Genomic DNA, 14,361 nt, shown 5'->3' on the forward strand with positions numbered 1-14,361 from the left:
CTGGTTGCTATGGTGGTTGCTAAGCTTGCCTAATTGAATTATTTCCCCAGGATGTAAAAACTCCTGCAGCAGTGCATGCAGAGAGGGCACAAGAGACACGGAGACTGTGGAAAGGAAAGGAAGAAACTAAGGTTTGCATAGGAAAGCTTGGTGATCTTATGGCTGACACCTGGTTGGGCAATTGGAGGCTGGGGTCAGTCCAGGAGTAGCCCTGGCCAGAAATACTCAGTTGCTCCAGGACCTCTTCCAGCCCCATGCAACAGCAAAGTTCTCTGTGACAGAAAACTGGTTTGGACAGAGCCAACATTCCCAGCACCCTGAGGGCACTGGGGATGGACTAAGTCCTCCCCAGCAAGCCTCACATTTGAGTCTTTGAAGACCGGCAGCTAGCCCTTGTGGCTCGTTAATCAGCAGATGCCTTGTTTTTTGATAGTTCTTTGAGAGAATAAAAACTGAGGATGAGAAGCCTCAGAAGTGAAAGTAGAGAGTCTGCTCCCTTACCCTTCTGATGAATTCACCTTCAAATCCCGGGCGAGCCCCCAAAATGAAGCAGCCTCATTGTCTGGGGTAAATACCAAGGTTCTCGGTCTCACGGCCAAGGAAACTGAGGTTGCAGACAAACCCACACAGAAACTGGAGCAGGAGTTTAATAGGCAAAAGGAAAGAACAGCTGTCAGAGAGGGGTCCCCAGTGGGTTTCCAGTAAAAATGTCAGGGTTTTTATACATGGGCTAGTGAGGAAAGGGGTATCTTATCTTCCTAGGGCCTGAAGCTTTAGTTGGGACCAGGTGGGATATCTGCATAGAGCGAGTTTCTGTCAGCCTTTACACCGATTCCTTGATAACCTAGGCAGACTCTTAGTCTGTGTTGCTGTGTGCTGCTTTGTGTCACTTATTTGGGAGGCAGGCATCCCCCTCCAACATCCACTTCTGGCTTCCCTATCTTAGTGTGCCTAAAGGAAAGGAATGTGCTTATTAAGGCCCACTGTTTTTTACTGGGGGCCACTGTATGAGTGTGAAGTTTGGTGATTACCCAGGAGACTCATCCCTTCCTTCTGTGCCCAAGTTGTTTATCTATGTTTTACAGCCTGATCTTCTTACCTGTCCATGTGCAGCCTGAGTTTTTTCCAAGGTTGTTTTATTTTTTGCCTGTTGCTGTGTGACTTTTCAGGCAGGCTGCTTCTGCAGTCTGAATTTTTCCAATCATTTTTCCTTTCCTTCTCCCTCAAAAACACCCATCAGGTAAGCTTCATTCAGGCACGAATTACAGTGCTACTGCCTGTTAGTTCAATGTTAATGAACCAACAATATATATTAAATGAAGCACGATTAAATAGAAATACACAAAACAAAATTATGCATCGATCAATTGTTTAAAATGCTATGAACAGAGCCTTGCAGGAACCTAACCCTGTATTTCCCCTAGGAGCAATGATTAGTAACTAAAGTGTGGGAACTTTATAGAACATAACTACCATGAATAATGAGAATTGACTGTACCTTAGTCTACAACCAGATTATAAATATCTTGAAGAATCTCTCATTCATCTTTTGTGTAACATGTAGTGCACTATAGTGCAACATGTAGTACAGTTAAATTCATTGACATTTTCTAAAAATTATTCCTTGATACCAGCGAATATACCTACTTGTTTTCAGATTTATATGCCTTTATAGATATGTTTATTAGACACAAAGAGGGTTCATAGATGGCCTAGGTCAAAGGCTAGAACATGCAGACATACTTTTAAGAACAATAAATTTAGAAATGCTTTGAAACAAATGACAACCACAGATATAAAAAAGTGCTTTTTAATTTTTAGCCAGAATGATCAAGTTGATGTAGATTTTTTACTGGAATACTCATAATAATGTCTGTCTATATGCCTTAAGCAATATTATTATTTAACAAAATATGGCAGGAAGTTGTAATTTATGGAAAATTTACAATTATTCCTTAAAATACTTTTATAAAATTATAAATTGATAATAATCCCCCCAAACTGAAGTGAAATACTTTTAATACTACTTGAAATTAAAGTACAGTTGTTTATACAACAATGAATAAGGACAAGATATCAAACTGAAAATTCAAAAATAAACAGAAGAAATGTAAACAGTTCTAAAATATCATTATTTATAAATGCTGCTTAGAAGAAGGCTATTCAAAGCATGGTCCATTAACTATTTGTGAGCTGTCCAGAATGAAAGAGGCTTGTGCCAGAATGAAAATCAATTACATCACTAATCATATTGGCTCAGTTGACTTTTTTTAAATAACAAGACTTCTTTGATAAAGGAAGCAATGCGTTGATTTATATTCTGGCACAAGTCCCTTATCTCATTACTGACTAGAGCAGGGGTCCCCAGTCCCCAGGCCACGACCGGGCTGCACAGAAGGTTGGGGGCAGGGGGAGCGGTGCCAAGCATTACTGCCTGAGCTCAGCTTCCTGTTAGATCAGCCATGGCATTAGATTCTCAAAGGAGCTCGAATCCTATTGTGAACTGCACATGCAAGAGATCTAGGTTGCATTCTCCTTACGAGAATCTAATAATAAATGTAATGTACTTGAATCATCCTGAAACCATCCCCTTAAACCCCCAGTCCCGTGGAAAAATTTTCTCCAAAAAACCCGTCCCTAGTGCCAAAACAGTTGGAGATCGCTGGACTAGAGAAGAGTCAACGGCTTACTTCCTTTAAAGTGCCATTACAATTTCACTGCTCAGAGCTAGGTTCTTTGCTGTAGGGAAAATAATTAAAATGACAATTGTAATTGCCATCTATATATCATCTATTTAAAAATGCCATCTATTTAGAGATCCTACCCAAAAAGTAAATTAAACTTTAAAATATCACAATATAACACTTATATTCTCATGTGTTCAAGTGTTACTGACATTTGTCCACTCATAGGGGTTCTCTAGATTCCTACTTTAGAGAAATACATTATACTTTTCAATCGTGGGAGAAAAAGAGTAAGAATTGAATCATTTGCTAAAAGGCTCTTAAATGATAGGTTCATTTTCATATTCTAATCAATAACGTTATTTAAATTCACACCTTTGTAAAAACAGTGCATTTTTATATTCTTTGTGCAACCACTAGTTGCTTTACTATAAAACTTAATATCAAGAAAAAAGGCATGGAAATTTACAGCTCTGTATTCTACTAATTAAAGGTAGATGTAAACTATTTTAAGATTTTCAGAGAAAGAGAAAGTTGGTATAAAATGTCTTTTTACAAATGAGCTTATAATTTAAAATTCAAATATTTCTTGATTTTTTGGAGGATGGCATGATTCCTCTAAAAATTAAAAATATAATATGGTCTTCAGAAACATAATCATTTCATTATCCAATGACTTACTAAGCTTTACTTGCATTATCTTAACACCAAAGGCAAGTAAATGGACAATCAACAATTTAGAAACAACTCATCAGTTTTAGATATACAAGGGCTCAATTTAGATTATACAATGTCTAGTTTATTGGACCAACAAACTACTTAAAGAATTTAAATGTCATAAGAAGAGAACACAAAGTCATATAAAGAATATAAATGTCATAATTTATATGTCATAAGAAGAGAGCTCCTGGGTGGGGGTGCGGTGGCTCACGCCTGTAATCCCAGCACTTTGGGAGGCCGAGTCGGGTGGATCACTTTGAAGTCAGGAGTTTGTGACCAGCCTGGCCAACATGGTGAAACCCCGTCTCTACTAAAAATACAAAAATTAGCTGGGCACGGTGGCATGCGCCTGTAATCCCAACTACTCAGGAGGCTGAGACAGGAGAATTGCTTGAACCCGGGAGGCGGAGGTTGCCGTGAGCTGAGATCATGCCACTGCACTCCAGCCTGAGCGACAGAGCAAAACTCCGTCTCAAAAAAAAAAAAAAAAAAACAGCTCCTTTGGCACCTGAGTTGAGCACAATATACCACAGCAAAGAATCTTGAAAACTGTCTAAAGAATGTATTGTATCTATCTATAGATATATACATACACCTGTACATACACACATGTGCACATATACACACACAAGTAGAGAAAACTTTTCCTTAACAAATGCTGAAGACGTTAAAGGAATTCACCATGTGGTCAAATAAAATGACCTGATAGTTATTCAAAACAGTTTTAAGTTATTATTAAAGAATTTGGAAACTTACCAAAATTTTGAGACATTAAAGGTCTAAAGGGGGAACATCAGGTTGTTGTTACTGTTTGTCAAAATATTTCTTTTGATACAGCACCATGGTCATGAGATCACAGTTATCTTAACATGATAACAGACCAATATAACGGTCATCAGGTGACAATTCATAAAAGATTACCTAAAAAGGACTAACTTTCCCCATCATTAGGACTGGATATAGTCTCTAGCCATAAGCAAACATTTTGCTCTCCCTAGTCTCTTTCTTGCATTGGTCCTAGCAAAAGACCACAATGAGGGGCCACTCTGCAGATGGCTTTAAGCTGAGCCTCCTCACTCACTAGGAATTTCACACAAGAACTTCAGACGAGCCTGATGTCATGTTTTATGATCACATCAGTCTTGCTACTGCTGACTCGCGCACTGTGTTAATAGACCTACCGGTGCTGTAATTTTTAATGCATACTTTTAGAACTCTGAATGACTGGCTTGTATTCTAAGATGCAGAAGACACCTAAAATTCAGTAAGCTGTCTGAGTGTGTCAACATATTCTTCTATATTCAATTAATAAATATGTTTGACTAAAAATAGAGAATATTTAATTTTACCTAAGTATCTTCTACTCTAGAAATTCTGGAGGATTAAAAAACTCTACACTTGCATACCAAATATCTCCATCTTCCAGACCTTGTCAGATCTCAAGTAGGTTGGGAGGAGGAAAAAGACATTTGCGTTAAAATATGAAGGCATGCTACTCTTTCCTCTGCTCCAACTGGTAAAGAATATCCCTGATCAGGTTTCTAACTCCCTCTTTCCTCTGGTTAAAGGATCTCTCTCATATAACAGACCATAGAGAATGAAAATCTTATAAAGTTTCAAAATATTTGTAATTGAAAGACATTTTCAATTGTAAAATGTCTCTTGAGCATCTATAAAGTAGAAATTATTTTGGCTTAAATTTCATACTGCTTTCCTAAACAAATTATGTTGATAGAGGCATGGTATAAGAGTCACCTTAGAGAGAGAACCTATTAAATTCCAATGTCTTCATTGTGTTCAGTTTACACCAACTATAATAAAACTCAAGCCACTTTTTTTGTTGATATGCAAAACATTTTGGTAAGTTCATTTGAACTTGAATTATTTCATTAACATGTAAACTCACATGTACAATTTTACTTTTTGTCATATATTTAAATATTTTCTTATCTGCAGAGCTATCTCAGGATATGAAATCATGCTAGCAACTAGTAATTTAACATTAAAACACTTCCCTAAATTATTCCATGGAAAAGTGCATTTACAATATAAACATGTCATATATGAAGCTACAAACCATAATCTCACTGGAGTGGATATAAAATTTCAAATTCAGTCCAAATGAGTCAAAGAAGTGCTAACAAAGCAAATCTGAAACAAGTTCATGGGGATTGGGTAATGAGTCATCGAAACGAAATCTTTTGGAAACCATGCTGCTATCCTCTGGGATATTCTCTTTGTCTTCTCTATCACCACAGGTTCCATTACAGGAGGATTTAGAAGTCTTGTCTTCAGAGGACCTTATAGAATGATCCTGAGTTTGAGAGGAACTGGAAGTTTCTTCAGGGTGAAACAAGTTTTCAAAGTCCCACTGCTGTAGCCAAGAATGAGAAAGGCATATCTCTGCTGTTGGTCTTTTCCTTTGAAAGAAAGCACCAAGGGAAAATTGAGAACTAAAAATCAAGTTGAAAATGTCTTCAGTTTGATAGATTATAGACATATTTTTTACTTATTGTGAAAACAAAACATACTCATAATATAAAATCCAAACAGTACAGAAGAGAATAATAATGATGATAGCCACTAACATTTACTGAATGCTTAGTTATATGCCAGGGACTATTCTATATGCTTCAAATACATTATTTAACAATCACAAGAAACTCATGAAATAGGTACTATTATTACCCTCATTTAACAGATATGCAAAGTAGGGTACCAGGAGGCTTGAAATTTACCCCAAATCTCCTAACTTGTAAATGGTACAGTTAAGTGGAACTTTGACTCTATCGTCTGTGCTTTTAAGCATTACACCATATTATCTCTCATGAAGGTAAAAAGTAAAATTATTTTCTCATTCCCCAAGCCCACCTCCAGATATTTTTTCTACATATATGTGCATATACATACACAAACATATACACACACATACACACACACACACACAGCTTCACATACTCCATGTTTCTGCAATTTGCTTTCTTTACTCACTCAATAATGCATCTCAAGCATTTTTCCACATCAGTACAGAGTTAACATATTTATTAACAGCTGTATTATTTCGTACTCTTCCATATGGATACACCATAATTTATTTAACCAGATGCTCATTGAAGCTTCCAGCATTTTGCTATTATAAATATGCTTCAATGAATATTGAGAAAATGTTTTTTGGGAGCTTCTCTAATTATATTCATAGGATGAGTTACTAGTAAAGTTACTGGGTCTTTATATTTTGAAAGATGGTGCTTAACTGCCCTCCAAATAACTTTTTTTTTTTTTTTTTTTTTTTTTTTGCAATGGAGTCTCGCTCTGTCGCCCAGACTGGAGTGCAGTGGTGTGATCTCAGCTCACCGCAACCTCTGCCTTCCGGGTTCAAGTAATTCTCCCGCCTCAGCCTCCTGAGTAGCTGGAACTATAGATGCATGCCACCATGCCCGGCTAACTTTTGTATTTTTAGTAGACATGGTGTTTCACTATATTGGCCAGGCTGGTCTCGAACTCCTGACCTCATGATCTGGCTGCCTTGGCTTCCCAAAGTGCTGGGAATACAGGCGGGAGCCACCACACTCAGCTGACTCGCTTCTTTTGTAAGGCTGTCAAAGGGCATCCAATCCTTCAAGATTTCACAATCAGTAAATGATACTTGTTATGTACGTAAAATTATTTTATTTTATTTTATTTATTTTTTTGAGACGGAGTCTTGCTCTATCGCCCAGGCTAGACTGCAGTGGCGTGATCTCTGCTCACTGCAAGCTCTGCCTCCCGGGTTCATGCCATTCTCCTGCCTCAGCCTCCCAAGTAGCTGGGACTACAGGCGCCTGCCACCATGCCTGGCTAATTTTTTTGTATTTTTAGTAGAGATGGGGTTTCACCATGTTAGTCAGGAGGGTCTCGATCTCCTGACCTCGTGATCCGTCTGCCTCGGCCTCCCAAAGTGCTGGGATTACAGGCGTGAGCCACCGCGTCCGGCTGTAAAATTATTTAACTATAAATCATTTACAATAAAGTCTTATCATAACCAGCCATGTGTATTGTAAATTTCTATGACTATTTTAGGTAATTTCAGGGATTAGTAGTGGCTTGTGAGAGAAGTAACTCAAATCTTTTCTTTACTTCAAAATCCCCTGTTGTATATTTTATATCTGAAGTTATGTGTTTGTTAATGATTGCTCATACCACCTCTCTATTTTACCTAGAACTTGTGCATATTTCTAATAATTTTATACTATTTTAGAATATACTTTCTTAATAGGCATATATTATTTATTCTGTAATAGTATTTAAACAAATTAAATTTGTAATAGTATTTAAACAAATTATTACTTACTCTGGATTTTTTACTAAAAGGCTCTGAATAAAGTCTGTGGCCAGCTGTGAAACTGATGAAAAAGTTTCTTCTGAATAATCTACATTAACTTGAGAAATATTGAGGTATGTTTCTTGATTATCTTCTCCCACAAATGGTGATGTGTGAGTTAACAACATATATGCTATTATACCAATATTCCTGAAAAACAAGGGAAGGGAACTTAAAATGTATGTTAATTTTTAAACATTTATACAAAGTACAATCGACATTCAACATACTCCTCTCCTCAAAACTGGTATGGTTAAACTACAGATTTACATTGCTTTTCAAAGTTCCTATATTATTAAAACTAAAATAATGATCTCAAAGTGTGCCTCACAGAAAGAGAACACAAGGGAATGCACGTGTTATATAAATACAATGTATTCAATATATATTATTGCTACCATCTATCCTTCACACAGATACCTGCTGTGGAGTACACAAAGCTGCTGCAGCATTTCCTAAGTGGTTTCCAATGGCAAGGTAATGACTTGTGAGATGTTGAGAGGTTCTGCACAAATAGAGGCTGCAAGTTTGGCAAAGCACAAAGCTGGGCAGGCAAATTTTTTCACTGCAAACCTTTTAAAATTTGTAAATGTGTTAATGGCAAGTCTGGTGCCCAGGAGCCAGAAAAAGACAATATAGTACATGTTTCACCAACTTATTTAGCCATACCATCTTTTTTCCTGGGCAAACCCATGAGCAGTTCCACAGAACACAGAACAGGTCTAAACCTTCCACTTGGTCTGAGGAGTCAGTCCCCTTTGTGGTCTCAACTGAAGCTCCAGTATCAGTTCTGGTTCTATTCCCTATCATATTCTCTCTTTGCTAGCTACAAAAACTCACAATTTCCCAGAGATGTACTCTCATAAAAGTACATTTTTGGATGGGCCTGACCTAATTATTCTGCTTAACAAATACCTTCTTCTAGCTTTTTTTTTTTTTTTTTGTCACCCAGGCTGGAGTGCAATAGCATGATCTCAGCTCACAGCAACCTCTGCCTCCCCGGTTCAAGTGATTCTCCTGCCTCAGCCTCCTGAGTAGCTGGGATTACAGGTACGTGCCACCATGTCCAGCTAATTTTCACATTTTTAGTAGAGATGGGGTTTTGCTATGTTGGCCAGGCTGGTCTCTAACTCCTGACCTGATGATCCGCCTGCCTTGGCCTCCCAAAGTGCTGGGACTACAGGTATAAGCCACCACGCCTGGCCAACTCTTTTAGACCTAGATCAGATGTCTCCCTTTGTGAGGTGGAGCCTGGCAATGGACTGTCTGCTGCTGCTTCTATGCTTATTAAGCATTTCACCTTCATCATAAAATATGTAGCACTGTACTGCAGGTATTTTGTTCTTTTACTCAACTGAGTTTTCATCACAGAGAGATTTTCCTATTTATTTCTGTACTTTTGGCTCAGAACTTGTGTTATTTAAAAATAATGGAAAGGTAAATATTTTCCTGTAGCATAATAATGATATTCAAATAAAATCTTTTGAAGAAAGCCTTATTATTTACTCTTGGAGTCAAAGAACCCCAGAATATACATTTCCCAACTTTCCATAAAGGTGTTTAGGTAACTAACAACATCTTACCACATATCTGTTGCTGTGGTAATGGGATCATAGTTCAGGATTTCTGGAGCTGAAAGAGAAGATAAAACTTAAATTCAATATTGACAAATTTTAAAACAAGAAAATCACTTTATATTATGTTATAACTGGGACCGGGCATGATGGCTCATGCCTGTAATCTCAGCACTTTGGAAGGCTGAGGCAGGCAGATCACCTGAGGCCACAGTTCGAGACCAGCCTGGCTAACATGGTGAAACCCTGTCTCGACTAAAAATACAAAAATTAGCCAGGTGTGATGGCACATGCCTGTAATCCCAGCTACTCAGGAGGCTGAGGCAGGAGAATCCCTTGAACCTGGGAGGCAAAGGTTGCAGTGAGCTGAGATCCCACCACTGCACTCTAGCCTGGGTGACACAGTGAGACTCTGTCTCGGAAAAAAAAAAAAAATTGTAACTGGATTTAATTTTGGAAAGCCTAGTGATATAAGATGATAGAAATTTAGAAATTTAGCACAGTATTAATTATCCTATGATTGGACATTTAAACATCCCTAATATTGAGTAAATTATATGATCAGATGGTTCAAAAACATGGATAATATTCTTGGAGTAATTAGTGGCTAGGTAGTTAAACTCATTTAGGTTAATCTCAGAAAAAACAATTATAAAAAAGTAAAACGCTGGAAGCTAGAATTTTTAAAAAAATTTTAGTTTTATTACTTTAGAATTAATTTGCATTATTTTCTTAGACTAATTTAGGTTTTTCTTTTAGGGTAGACAGGATCATGTGCATCTGCAATGACATTATGAGCAAATTTTGCTTCTCAGAAATGCTAGATTTTCATTTTTCTGATGGAGTTTCGCTCTTGTTGCCCAGGCTGGAGTACAAATGGCATGATCTTGGCTCACTGCAACCTCCGCCTCTTGGATTCAAGCATTTCTCCTGCCTCAGCCTCCCAAGTAGGTGGGACTACAGGCATGCACCACCACACCTGGCTAATTTTGTATTTTTAGTAGAGATGGGGTTTCACCATTTTGGTCAGGCTGGTCTTGAACTCCTGACTTCAAGTGATCCACTCGCCTTGGTCTCCCAAAGTGTTGGGATTACAGGTGTGAGCCGCTGCACCCAGGCAGAAATGCTAGATTTTCAAGTGGATTAAACATTCCTCTTAAATTATCAAGGACCTAATTTCCAAAGCAATTAATTTTCTGCTGTCTTCACTTGCCAAAAAAAAGTGCAAAATAAATTCTCTATGCTTTCTAAACATTACCATATTATTTCAAATTAGTACAGTCCAAACTAGGATTTATGAGTGAAAAATAAGTTTCTTGTTTCACAATATGGTTTCATAATTTCCCCAAAGAGAAACTGTTTCCTAAAGCCTAACGTTTTTATTAATAAAGCCTTTAAATCATATACAGTCGGCTTCTATTAAACCACCTACATTTTCACATACTTCTGTGAGCTGTGTTACCAATAATTACATTCATTTATTCTAGGACTATAGCCCCAGTTACCATTCAAAAGTTAGTAATTTTCTCTGTTTTTTATTTTTGGAAAAGACAGCAGCCTAGCTGAGTTGCATCCGTTCTGTTTAGCTGTATCTTTTCAATGTCCACACAGGGACATCAGTATGAACAACAAACAAAAAAAGGTAAAAAGATTATAAGTTAAAATACTTCAAGTTTATATACTGCTTCATACAACTGAAAAACCTTTCATATGCATAATCTAATTTGTTGATTTCATACAATATGCCCAGATTACCTAATCAAAGGTTCTTTTTGGCACCCTTCTTCAAAACCCTACTTTCACAACCCTATGCAAAACCTCATATTCTAAAGCAGCAGCAATAAACAAAAATGAGGTGGCGAGCTAACAATTCCTGCAAGTTTAAACTGAAGACATCTGTATTGTGAACAGCTCTGGAATTGGGACCAGACAGAAACAGAAGTGAGATCTAGCCAACAGCCAGGCCTCAAAGACAATCATAGCCCACTTCACTGTAGCAGTTTTTCTTTTTCCATTTTTCTCTTTTTCCCTAACTTCCCTCTTACCCATTTCTTTTTTCCTTATGTACAAATCCTTTATACACATTCAACTTGTACACTTACATATTCAGTGTCCCCTGAATTGCTGTAAATGTTTCATACTTTTATTCAATACATTTCATTTAAATGTGTCATAACCTAACCAAGTTTTAATGTATCAAAATACTTGAACCAATCAAATCCTTTTAACTGAATGCTCTAAAATATAGTTCTACAGAGGTATCATTTACTTAATAAATTTCAAAATGGTATAGAAAATAAAAGGAAATTCTTACCTAAATATTCTGGTGTTCCCATGATTTCCCGAAGTTCACACGCATGCCCTATTTTTCGAGACATTCCAAAATCTACTATTTTAATGTCCCCGAGAGGGTATATGCTGCTCAGTAATATATTCTGTGGCTAAATAAAGTACAACAAAAACATGATAAGTAATATACAATAAAAGCATACTAGTCTCAGATGGAAGGTATATTAAGTGGAATATATTGCTCAGCTATTATACATTTCATTGAGCCATGCATCAAACATTTACTGACTTACTACTTAGGCGGCGCTATTATTCAATGATGCATAAAGCCAAAAACACACCCAAAAACGATTCTAGGTTTGAAGAGAAAAGGAGTTAAATGGAAAGATTAAGATATAGAATACTCAGTAATAAAAAGACTACCTCATTCTGTCAGTAAGAAATTCCAAGAAGGCTTTGCAGTAGAGATGCTTAAGTTGAGACTTAAAGAGTATGCTGGTTAGAAAGGTGCTCTGGGTAGCTGGGTGCAGTGGTGTGAACCTGTAGTCTCAGCTACTCCGGAGGCAGGGGTTGGAGGATCGTTTGAGCTCAGGAGTTCAAGAGTAGCCTGTGCAACATAGTGAGACCCTCTCTTAAATAAAAAAAATAAAAAAAAAAAAAAGAGGCCGGGCGTGCTGGCTCACGCCTGTAATCCCAGCACTTTGGGAGGCTGAGGTAGGCAGATCACGAGGTCAGGAGATCGAGACCATACTGGCTAACATGGTGAAACTCTGTCTCTACTAAAAATACAAAAAAATTAGTCAGGCGTAGTGGCAGGCGCCTGTAGTCTCAGATACTCGGGAGGCTGAGGCAGAAGAATGGCGTGAACCCGGGAGACGGAGCTTGCAGTGAGCTGAGATCGCACCACTGCAATTCAGCCTGGGCGAGAGTGAGACTCTGTCTCAAAAAAAAAAAAAGAACAACAGAAAGGTGCTCTGGGGAACAGCACAAAAGGAGGCATGAAGGAATGAGCACGTAAACATTTCCAGAAATGAAAAATGGTAAAGTACAATGGGATGATTCTGGATGAGCCAGGTCTGACTGTTTCCTGGCTTTAGCTTAGACAATAAGAGGGCATAGCACACCTCATCCATTGCCTCCTAGAACCACGTGACTTTGCTTTACTACTACTGCAGGCCCATGGCCTATTACAAAGTCCCCTGCTGCTGTCATAACCCATACCTCTGCCAAGGTGCTACTCCCAAAATCTGTGCAAAGAATTATAACAGTCGCTTAACTTTGGGGCAATCTCATGCTTGTTTATTACTAAAGCACAGAGCTTATTACAGGAGAAAAGGTAAAGGTAATTAGCTCTGTTGTTGTCAACCACAGGTTTATATGCCATCCCAGACTTCAAGGGCTATGCAATGCTATGTAATGTACTTGGGTTGATGTTAGCAGGAAAATGACCCAACAGGAAGCTGGTGGGAGCATGATTATCTTGGCATTTACTATGTTGCTTCTTTTCCAATATTTTATCAGTTGGGGAAATAGCAGGGATACTAGATGGTAAATACTGTCCCTCTGCTCCATAGTGGGGCCCAAAACAGAACTATAGCGTTTTTTCTTTTGAAAAAGCAGTAAGAGGATTTGGAAATTAAGGGAGAGGCCTGGACTGTAGGTGGAGATTTTTGAATTATTATTATTATTAAAGTGGCAATAGAAGCCAAAGGCTCATGCAAGGAGACCACATAAAAATAGAAGAATCTAATGCTCAAAAAATGAGAGACAGGCTGATTCAGATCTTAAGGTCCTTGTGTGGTTATGAAAGAAGGATAAGGAGAAAGGATAACAACATGAGAGATGGAGATGAGAGACTGGAGGTTCGGGGCTTGGGTAAAGAGCCTGAACGATCTGGAAGATGCCAAAAGACTGAAAACCTCAAGACAAAAATGAATGAAGGTAATAGGAGCAAATGAATGAGGATTAGCAGGATTTATTTTCAGAGATGGAGATTACACAATTGAGCATTTCAGAGATAGACAGCATTTTAAAATAAGAAGGTCCAGGATGTGGTTGTAAGAGTGGGATGGAATGGAATAATTCCATCTAATGTAGGATTAGAACACAGGAATGATGCATTTTAAGAGCCCAGTAATTTGAGCTGCTCACACACGCAGTCTTCTCCTTTCTGCCAATATAAAATTAAGGCCATGTAGCACATGTAAGCAAAGAGCACACCAGTGCAGTCTAGACGACCAGGAACCAACCATTGTTTCCTGTTAATACCAGTTTGCAATTGTGCATACGAAGAGCAGAAGAAGAACACAGATGTTGCATTACTTTAAATCACATGTTACGTTACCTTTAAATCAAGGTGTACAATGTTATTCTGATGTAGATAATAAACTCCTTCAAGTATTTGTTTAATAAGTCTGATAACATCATTTTCAGAAACCATTTCAGCCAACTCAGGTAAACACAGGTTGAAAATTTCTCCACCTGCAGCACTAAAATAAAATTCAAAGAACAGAGACTTGAAAATTCATTCACCTAAACACTTTAAAATATTGTGTACCTGTTAAGTAAAAGACATGCAACTATATAAAGTTAATACATTACACTTAAAGACAGAGCAGGCAAGTGAGAGATCTTTAAGGAAAAAAATAAGTGATGATGGCTAGGCGTGGTGGCTCATGCCTGTAATCTCAGCACTTTGGGAGGCTGAGACAGGCGGATCACTGAAGGTTGGGAG

The 14,361-nt window shown here is 37.9% G+C and overlaps 1 protein-coding gene across 1 annotated transcript in view; it reads right to left on the reverse strand.

Annotated features, from left to right (window-relative positions):
- Positions 1-1,794: 1,794 nt before the first annotated feature.
- The window catches only part of STK17B (serine/threonine kinase 17b), a 39,204-nt gene continuing 26,637 nt past the window's right edge, over positions 1,795-14,361 (reverse strand). Inside the window, exons 5-9 of the mRNA XM_002812694.5 lie at positions 13,972-14,116; positions 11,653-11,779; positions 9,348-9,396; positions 7,735-7,914; positions 1,795-5,824 (exon numbers count right to left, since the gene is read on the reverse strand). Of these exons, the coding sequence (XP_002812740.1) occupies positions 5,542-5,824; positions 7,735-7,914; positions 9,348-9,396; positions 11,653-11,779; positions 13,972-14,116 (784 nt within the window). The 3' untranslated portion in view covers positions 1,795-5,541. The remainder of the gene's footprint in view (positions 5,825-7,734; positions 7,915-9,347; positions 9,397-11,652; positions 11,780-13,971; positions 14,117-14,361) is intronic.

The sequence above is a fragment of the Pongo abelii genome, chromosome 11 (genome assembly GCF_028885655.2).
Source record: "Pongo abelii isolate AG06213 chromosome 11, NHGRI_mPonAbe1-v2.0_pri, whole genome shotgun sequence".
Taxonomy (NCBI): Eukaryota; Metazoa; Chordata; class Mammalia; order Primates; family Hominidae; genus Pongo; species Pongo abelii.